Genomic DNA, 10,390 nt, shown 5'->3' with positions numbered 1-10,390 from the left:
CAGCTAGGCCTAGGCGAGGGTCCTCAGGTGTTAAAGAAGCTCCCAGGCGAGGGGGCGAAGCTAACGGGGCCTTGAAGGGCGGTGGGGCGGGGGGCTGGGTTGCTGTTTTTGGTACTAATGAACCATATTAGGTACTTCGGGGCGTTTGCTGTGTTTTTTTATAGGAAATATCACAGAAAATATGTGGTGATGTGTAATAAATAAGCTACCGTAAGGCCTTCAATAATATAAGAGGACACGTATGATTTTGAACGAAAGACACCCATATTAGTTTCATATCTCAACCAGAAAAGCAGAATGAACTACAAAACAAGAGATGAAAGGTATTACTATGATATACAGTTTGTTCTCATCTGGTATGTTTCGAGATTTGTTATTATGGTATGTGTGTTGTTATGAAAAATCCTATCATATGGTACCGGTATCGAAAAATCTTATTACGGTACGACAATTTAACTTCATAAAAGCATAACTATATTCAAAACTCTTATTACGATAGTTTTTCCTCCTCTGCTACAATTTTTACTCCTGTGGTACGTTTTGAGGCACGTACGTTCTGATACTACTATCCAAAATGTTATTAATATACTATTATCAGAAGTCTTATTACAGTACTACGGTCAAAATTCTTATCACGGTACTACACTCAAAACTCTTATTACGTTACAGTTTATCCTCCTCTGGTACGTTTTTCTGTACGTTCTGGTACATCCCCAAGATCGGTGTGGCAACCCTGCTGGCGGCCACTGTTGACGGCACTGTCGCGCTGGCACCTCATGACGCTGGGATTCCTCGGGTGTATTTTCCTTTTTAATGGGCGCCTGACAAGATGAACAGACCAGACGGGCTCATCCAGCGCAGGAACGTCCAGAGAGACACACAGGACAAGAACAGCAAGAATGACAGCGACGACGAGAAGCGGAGAAACTCGAGCGGGGATGACGACCTGGACGATGGGGACTGCAAGGAGACGAGGCTCACCCTGATGGAGGAGGTGCTGCTGCTGGGCCTCAAGGACAAGGAGGTGGGTGCCACGACCTCGGCACTGTGACTGACTCGTGGGGAATAGGGCAGGGGCGGAGGGGCGCCGTGAGGGAGATAAGGGGCGGGAGGTGGCAGACTGGCCCGGGGCTGTGTGAACCGACGTGGCCGATTCACCTGTCAAAAATTAGGACGCAGATTCTCCCCGCCGCGAGGGAAGCCTGTCTGTAGGCCTCCCTCGGGTGAGATAAACCCTGGATTCTTTTTGCCTACCAATATAACCAAAATTGAGCCAAAGGTCCGGAGATCTCAGCCAAAAGGTCGATTTGTGTCTTGTAAACAAACCAGAGACAGCAGTAATGTCTTGCGTCCTTCAGTCTGTGTATTGGGATGCTTTGCAGACTACTACACTCTCCCTTCAGTAGTAGGAGTTGAATACATCAAATACTTTTCAGGCCATCTGTAGCTTGGCATGCTCCCAATATGTTGGTACTCAGCCGCTGGGGGCATTACTCGGCAAGGCAGGGTGTGGTGCTGTGTTTACTTTTTAGTATCACTCCTGACCCACACCTAACTCACTATGGTGGTTGACAATATTTTATGATAAACTTTATGGGGTGACTATCAGGTGTGTTCAGTCATGTTTTTCATCTACCTGTCATTATTTTATGGTGTTAGGTTAATGTCAGCAAATACCTGCATGACATTGACCTTATTCACTAAGCACTGCTTGGTAAAAATCCCCACCCTAGATTTCACTGTACTAATTATCACTAGTATGTAATTGATTCTATTGCCAATAACTTGTAATAGAGATTTTAATTACTAAGAGGCAACAGGTTACCATCTTAGTAGTGGTTGGTTACTATATTAGTGATGATAGGTTACTATTCTTAGCAGCGATAGTATCACTCTGTTAGGGTACGTAAACGCAACTTGACAGAGCGCAGGTTCAATAGTGGCTATTTTTGCCTTCTTGAATGAGTCTGAGGTAAATCTTAAAAATAGCGGCTCCTAGCAGGTGCGCATTTAGGGCACGGTGTGGTGGTAATTGCAACATTTCTAGCACGTACGACGGAGTTTTGACAAGTGGACTGGCGTGTTTATGTCACAAGGGGTGTATTTTTCTGCGCGGGCTCCTCCCTTTCTTCACCCCAGAGCTCGCAGTCTCATCGCCCATCGACTTAGAAGAAATCGTGAGGCCAGCGTGGAAAAATACACCCCTTGTGACATAACACGCCTGTCCGCTTGTCAAAACCCCGTCGTTCGTGCAAAAAATGTTGTAATTACCACCACACCGTACCCTAAATCCGCACCCGCTAGGAGCCGCTATTCTTAAGATTTACAGAGTCTAATTCTAGAGTTTTACTCTTTTTCCTTTACCATTGATATAGGTGTTCATAAGCTTATCAAAAAAGCTGAACAGGTATAATAATATTGAGTGAATCTAAACAAGTGTCTTCTATAGCTTTTATGTTCACACATTTGCATATACCTGGAGACACTTTTTTTTTTTTTATTATTATTATAATTTGCATGAAATTTAGGTAATGAAATGAACAGCAAATAATTGCATACATTATGTTCACTGCATTATGAGCTCAAAATTCAAAACTCTTATCAACCAGAAATTAGCAGTAAAATACATTTGATAAATATTTACCTAAATACATAAATTGTTTAACTCATTTAACCCATTAGCTGCGACAAGCCAACATTGCGGCTTTAATTCGCCTCAACTGCCTTCATCTAATGAGCATAATCACATCATAAATATGCAACTCTACTGTAAAAAATATTTTTAGAGGCTGCATAAAACTGAGATGAACATGATATACATTTTTACTCCTTTTGGTCTGGTATGTTTAAGTTAAGGGCCGGTAATGCGCATAGAAAGGACTCTTGTCCACTCATATTCTGCAGCTAGAGGGTGAAGTATAATTTTTAGTTAAATACAACATTTATAATTAAGTTTCAAAGTATGATAAGTAGCTTTGCTAATACACTCCATATCCATTTAGGGATACACAAGCTTCTGGAATGACTCCATATCCTCGGGATTGCGTGGCTGCATCCTAATAGAGTTAGCACTGCGGGGCCGAGTCGAGCTGGAGAAGGCTGGCCTCCGCCGCAAGTCTCTCCTTAACCGCAAGGTAAGCTGTAGGGAACAAAGGTATATAGAGAGTGAATCTTCTTGGGCACCTGCAGCTGTCAACAGAGAGACCCTTGGCTGAGTGAAGACTGGTGGGGGGGTGTCTTCTCACGCCCTTGCCTCTGATAGCTAGCACTTTTCAGTTATCAAGTAGAAGTCGAGTGTTATGGCCTGTGTCCTGGGGAGATGTCACTCTCCTATACATCTTTGGTCATAGTACTCATTAGTGGTGCTGTAGCAGAGGGAGGGTTGATTTTAAGGGGGCAGCCCTTACTCCCAAAGGGCACCCAATGGTGTTTGTAAGTTAAATTTTACACTTTTCATGTGTAAGTGTTGTTATCCTTTGCTTTTAATCCACATTATACTGATTTTTCATCATAACCTTACTATTACTACTACCATTTTTTGTTGTGCTCTTATCCATTAACAAAAGTACCTAGGATTTCTATGAAATACAAAAGAATGTTTATAGAATGTGAAATATGTTTCTATGAAAGTGGTGATAAATCTATTTTGCACAATATCAATGTCTATTTCTAAGGAATTGATTTGTTTGACATCTGATAGTATTACATAAAGCTAAATGCATACCTACTGTATTTCTAGGCATATGCTACTATTTTATTTTCACCAAAATTTTATATGAGAATTTCCCACATAATATTCCATGAAGGTCATGATTGGGGTAGCTGTTTTAGTTGAGGTACCCCATACAAACTTATTTTCCCAAATGGCACCTACATGACCTCGTGATAAAACACATTTGTCCATTTATTATCACATAACAATACCGAGTGACAATAGTAAAGATAGTGTAAGGTAACACTTTATTTAGAATTATTACCTTGGGATATGTTGATAGGCAGTGTGGTCATTGACCTGTGCTGACCTCACCACAATTGAAAGCTGCTTGGCCCCCCGTCGTTGTCCTTCCTGCTTCCATCGGCAGACCATGGAGATAATATTCATCACACATAAAACAATCTTTTCAATTTTTATAGAATTGAGCTAACACCAGTACTCATAAGATCGTGTAAATAAAATTATGGAGCATGAAAATTCAGATTGTATTCAGTCAGCTGATGTACACACATACACCTCACTTGGTGACAAACTTAAATTGCGCTAAATAAAAAATAGATGTAGAAAAATGATGTGGCCATTCCCTTGTTCACAGTTCTGTGTAAATCAATAACCTGCTATCACTTCACTCAGAAGTGGTGTCCTAGTGTAGATACATTAATGTGTTACACATTATTACAGAAGGAAGCTCAGATACATTCATCAAGGGGGACAGTACTGTTGTCTTTGATGTATCTAGTGCAAAATAAGACCTAAAATACTTATTATCTGCAGTATGTGAAAGTCTGTTACAGTATGTTTAGTGTTGATGCACAGAAAATTTTGAGTCATTTGCATTTTTTAAAGGAGGATTGTCTTTTCATGTAGGTTATATTGCGATCTGAGCAGCCAACTGGTGATGTCCTCCTTGATGAGGCACTGAAGCACATAAAAGAGACAGACCCTCCTGAGACTGTACAGTCATGGATTGAATTCCTGTCTGGTAAGTCAACCTGTGTTGTTATTATCATTTTAGCAGTGAATTATAGATGGATGTGGGAATGATAGCAGTCAGCACTGTATCAGATAATTTTTTAGTCTGCATAAAAGAGATGAATTGTAAACTTCTTCAAAGGTAATAAATGAATAAATACTGTTAAAAATCATTCCCAGAATGAACCAAATAATCAATATTGCCTAGGTTTGTATCATACTACTCTATCTTGATGGATGGATTCTAATGGTTTAGAAAATTATATCATTGTAGAGCATAATCAGCAATGCTTAGATGTGTAAACATATTGGCTTCATATCTTGATAAGTGAAAAGTACGAAATTATTTGAATGATATCACCAGTTAATGCTAATCGATTCTTCAATGCACTAATGAATGGTTTGAGGGTAAATATTGTAGCCTAAGATTATAAGTATCCTGCCAAATTTCTCACTGGTTGCTTTCATCACAGGGGAGTCATGGAACCCTCTCAAGTTGAGATACCAGCTGAGAAATGTACGGGAGAGACTGGCCAAGAACATGGTAGAAAAGGGAGTGCTCACCACAGAGAAACAGAACTTCCTAGTGTTTGACATGACCACACATCCCCTCACAGACAATGTTACCAAGACCAAATTGGTGAAAAAGGTAAGGACTTCAAAATTTTAATGTGTACTGTTGTAATGTGTTTGAAAAGTGCATTGCCATGAGCTAGCATATTTAGTCACACTTGGATATTCTTTGTCCTCATCAACCACAGTGCATGTTTCTGGAAACTTTATCCTGTTGATTAGGTTTCATATCATCAATACTTTCAATGAGAATGCCCATTGAAAGGATAGTAAAAAAAAATCATGTAAGCTTAAGAAACAAAGCAAGTAATAGATTGGTAAATTAACTAAACATCCAGATTTTAGTACAGGACATAATATTTACTAGATCTAATGAGCAGACCTTGACCATCTTGAACTGGCCATAAGTAGAGAAATTTTTATCAAGACTGCAAGCTATGGTGTCCTCAGAAACCATTGCACTCACCTTACAAAACTTCACCTTTTATAAAGCTGATTGACTCACTTGTATGTCCAGTGAGGTTTCACATGAAAGCATTTAGGCATGTTGATGTTCTATAAGCAGGAGAGGGTTGGGTGGGAAAACATTTTATGAGTATCTGTTTAAAATCAGATCCTGTGTAACAATGAAGCACTGGCACCACACCCATTCACCCTGATTATGGGCACACAGGGTAACCATCCACTCTACCTAGTGGTTTGTGTTTCTGTAATATTTGGTTGTCTGTCCCAGAATGCATGGAGCTTACTGAGTTTAGAGCTTACAAGCTGGTAATATGTCAGGTAGAGGATTGAATTTCTGTAATGTACACCATTATTATTGTGTATTTTAACTTCATTTTTGAGCGTCAAAGTTGATGTAAATGTGTGTTGTATCTGCCAGGTACAGGATAGTGTGCTGAGCCGATGGGTGGGCGACCCCCAGAGGATGGATCGACGAACCCTGGCCCTGATATACTTGGCCCACGCCTCAGATGTCTTGGAGAATGCCTTTGCTCCCCTCTCTGACGATGACTATGAGGTGAGGTGATGCCAAAGCTAACATATTGATCATGTACATCAAAGCATCATCAGAATCAGTATTCTATTCCTATTTCCTGTTTTAAAAAGCAGGGGGTTGACGGTAAATTGACAACAATTGCAAGAAATCTACTGGTATGAGCAAACACTGGTACATAGTAGATAACAAAGCCTGGGTTGATGACAAAAATAATTTAAATTCTTGAATATCTATGGAGCAAGATAAACAGGGCATATTTTAAGGCTTAAAGTCTCATGTCTTATGTACTAGGCCCCTTATTGATGATATGGACATAGGTGATGCAGTTTTCTTTTCATTATTTTACTTTGGGAAAAAAGTTTTTAGGTTTGCAATTATGATATTATTTTTTGTTCAGCCTCTAGCCTGTCTTTCCCCATAAAAAAATGTAGCCAGTATTTGTAGAAAGAAGAATGGGATTGCTGACTCAGTCCTGTGATCCCTCAGGTTGCCATGAAGCGTGTCCGTGACCTGCTGGATCTTGACCTGGATGTGGAAGCTGCCAAGCCCAATGCCAATGACTTGATGTGGTCAGTGTTTGCAGCATTTATCAAATAGTACCTTTCTTGCCAAGGTTGAGAAGGACAAGAAAAAGTATGTTGTCAGTGCCTGTGATTATTCTGATGACCTTGTTTTTGGAGTATTGATATTCTGTATGTTATTTTCTTCTTCATCATCATATTAAATTAGGTACATCTTTCCTTCTATTAAATCATATATGTTTTGTGCTAAAGGGAAAGAATGTGCAGTTGGTGAAGGTAATTTAAAGCTCCACTGAAATTATTTTATATTGAGTTAGGGTTATAGAGTAGATAGGTAGATAAAGCTGTCTGAGGGAAGGACAACTGAAGTAGGGATGGTGTGCACCTATTTACCCCAGGGCATTCATGCATGTGTAATTGATCATTATTCCTCATAACTCATGATGTTCACCTAGTTCATGGCAGTCTCTCAAATATGATTTGAATATTTAATACAAATATTGGCAAAATTTCTGGCCAGCCCTTTACTGGAGTGCTCTGCATCCTCCCCAGTAAATTTTGAATATCCAGTTGCATTTTTTGTATATTTGTACTATTGAATTTTATGCTCCTTTATGGTATGCATATTAATTGTCAATTTTAAAAAGAAAACCAGTTGTCAAGGCATTATTTATGTAGAATAGTGTGTAGATACTGGCGTGAAGCTTAGATTAGTGTCTATCATTCATAAGCTGAATCTACATGACATGACTTGGGTACAGGAAGGCATTTAATTTCACAAATACAGAAAGGAAATGGGAAGCCTCAAAAGATCGTGGAATTTTAGTATACTATGTATATTCATAATTCAGTGCCTGTAACTTAATATAGTATGTTCTTGTGAATTTTCATGATGATATGCATTTTTGTATATCAAAATTTGAAAGCCGGAAATACTTCTAATGCAATTTCTGCTTCATTCATAAATGAAGAGCAGAAACCCTTAATTTCTGTGATGACATCAATATAAAGAATTGTTGCAATTTACTTCCTTGCCACTGATGGATATCTGAGAGATGATGCATCAGTGTTCCGTGTTCTGTAGATCAAGAAATTCCCAGGGAAAGTGAAGTGCAAACAAGGTATCCTCCTGACTGAAGTCATGCTATTGTGGTTCTAGGGAAATAGTTAACTGGTGCAGAACTGTATCATTTCTTAACATAACAATAAAAGTGGTGGTGGTGATGGTACTTGCTATTAGTGGCACCTCTTGTTGATTGGTTGTAACATAAAAATAGACCATTGGAAAATCAATGATCTATGAAATATATATATATATATATATATATATATATATATATATATATATATATATATATATATATATATATATATATATATATATATATATATATATATATATATTAATGAGTTCTACTGTAAAGGCTTGTTAGTGATGTTTACTTGTACTTTTCACCGAAAATGTGATTGCCAACCTGATTTTTCTTGATTTGTCCTTACTGCTCAAAATCACTGCGATGTACATAAATAGTAATTGAACTGTCATTACATAGTTTGAGTTTGTTCTTTCAACTATATTCAGAATGATTAGAGTGCTGTTTTCGCATAATGCATGGGTATTTAAGCTACCATATTTTTGAGACCAAGATATAATATACATATATATATATATATATATATATATATATATATATATATATATATATATATATGTATATATATATATATATATATATATATATATATATATATATATATATATATATATATATATATATATATATATATATGATATAGGGCAAAGGCTGAACAAAATAAGACAGGTACCTATTTTCATTTCTTCTATTATTTGGTGTCCATCATAAAAGAATATATATAAGGTTGGTAACTGCAGGTGTCATGTGTATTATTGATCTAAACATTGACATGAGTTAGTAAGTGGAATATAAACTTTTCCAGTTCAATTTCAAATTTCGAACATAATTCTTATTAGCTACCATGATTTTGCTATAGCTGCTAATGATAAATTTTATATTTTGATTATCCTCTTAAAATAAGGAATTGACCTTATATTAAGTTCAAATAAATGAAGAATGTAAGGTTAAATGATGAAGTGTGAAACTAAGAAGTTTGTCATATATTTACCTTGAACATATGAAGACAACTCGATAACACTTACGTTGAAACTGTTGCATAATTGAGATTCAGTATCAGCTGGTTGATAAGTTCCAGATTTCTCCAAAGTTGTTGCCATGTTAAGTATATCACTAAGAATTATCCCAGCAATATGGTCTTGTTTCAAACTCTGTTACTTTTTAATTTATTTAAAAGTATAATTATAAATAACACATATTTAAGTCGTGGTGGAGAATGGAGAGGAACATGAGCCGATTTGCTTCCCCAGCTCTTGACAAAAAATTGATCAATATTTTTTTATTCAATGACCTCTTTTTTCTGGTAAACTTGTTATGGGTACTTTCTGGTTTTCATACCAAAGCAACCTCTTCTTTCCTGGCATGGGATCATTATTTTATTCCGGAATTTGAAAGCATAACAGTAAAGAAAAGTCGTCTCCTTTGCAAAATACAAAACCTTACCCAAGATGTTCTGTAAGACAGTTATTTGATAGAGTAATGGTCTTTATGTATTACTCATATCTGAAGGTTTACAGCATATAAGCAAATAGTTATACTTTTTTTTATCATATGCTTGCCCAAATGAAATCCTGGCATGTTCGGTTCATGTGCATGCATGTACAGCATGCTGAATCTTTGGCAATCACATAGGTTGGAAAATGTACCCACACTGCCCCTGAAAAGTCTCAGGATACATAAGACTCACCAGATAGTACTACTCAAGGAAAATTGAGGCACTTCAAACATGTTAAATGTTTTGAAGGAAGGCAAGATTTATACTTGTTTATAAGATGTCCACTTGTGTATTGCACATTTTCCAATGAGAAAAAAATATTTTGTACTGATTTGTCTTGTGTCAGCCTAAGATATACTTCCTGGAGGCTTGTTTGTGGAAGAAACTGTGCACCTTCCCCGGGCTATTACTGTCTTGAGTCTAAAGGTGCAGAATAACAAGAAACTTGTTTCCTTGATGTTAAGGACATTAAATTGCTAATATAATGCAAAACATTTTCATATTAACCCTTGGCATAGCTGCTGGTAATTTTGTGACTGAACTTGTAATTAAGTCTATATTAAGGAAGTTATACTTGCTATATTTAAATTTTTTCGAACCTATTCATTATTGTTGCATATCTTTATAACAATCATCATATAGCAAGCAAATATCCCCCCCAAAAAAATGTAGTATTGTGTATTTTTGTGAGCTGATTGATAAATTTTATCCAGTTAAAGAATGGATGTAATAATTTGAAAAATATCCTTTTAGTTGCATGCTATGGTACTTATCCATCAGGCTGTTATTACATTTTTCATGCAAGTACACATTAATATCATACTATTTACTTGCCAGGAAATCAAATATTTCAGTATGTATGCTTTCATAGTAGGGTATAAGTTCTACATTCTCATATATCAGATGGTAAGGAAAGTTGTGTTGATCAAGAAAACATCATATAGTTATTTTCATATTTAG

At 37.0% G+C, this 10,390-nt stretch overlaps 1 protein-coding gene across 1 annotated transcript; it reads left to right on the top strand.

The window, feature by feature from the left end:
- Nucleotides 1-725: 725 nt before the first annotated feature.
- Nucleotides 726-10,085, top strand: LOC126984955 (Golgi phosphoprotein 3 homolog sauron-like). The gene is made up of 6 exons (XM_050839198.1): nt 726-1,024; nt 3,003-3,134; nt 4,583-4,697; nt 5,161-5,336; nt 6,144-6,281; nt 6,747-10,085. The coding sequence occupies exons 1-6, from the start codon at nt 830-832 to the stop codon at nt 6,855-6,857; spliced, it is 867 nt and encodes a 288-aa protein (XP_050695155.1). The 5' UTR covers nt 726-829; the 3' UTR covers nt 6,858-10,085.
- Nucleotides 10,086-10,390: the final 305 nt, after the last annotated feature.

This window comes from Eriocheir sinensis, chromosome 5 (genome assembly GCF_024679095.1).
Source record: "Eriocheir sinensis breed Jianghai 21 chromosome 5, ASM2467909v1, whole genome shotgun sequence".
Classification (NCBI taxonomy): domain Eukaryota; kingdom Metazoa; phylum Arthropoda; class Malacostraca; order Decapoda; family Varunidae; genus Eriocheir; species Eriocheir sinensis.
The sequence above is the reverse complement of the archived record's forward strand: the minus strand, read 5'-3'. Positions and strand labels throughout refer to the sequence as shown.

What these genes read in the sequence shown, in the direction of transcription:
- LOC126984955 (XM_050839198.1), top strand. Translation starts at nt 830, where the DNA reads ATGAACAGACCAGACGGGCTCATCCAGCGCAGGAACGTCCAGAGAGAC. An exon ending in AGTCTCTCCTTAACCGCAAG is followed by an intron (nt 3,135 to 4,582) that starts GTAAGCTGTAGG and finishes CTTTTCATGTAG; the next exon opens with GTTATATTGCGATCTGAGCA. An exon ending in TCTCTGACGATGACTATGAG is followed by an intron (nt 6,282 to 6,746) that starts GTGAGGTGATGC and finishes GTGATCCCTCAG; the next exon opens with GTTGCCATGAAGCGTGTCCG.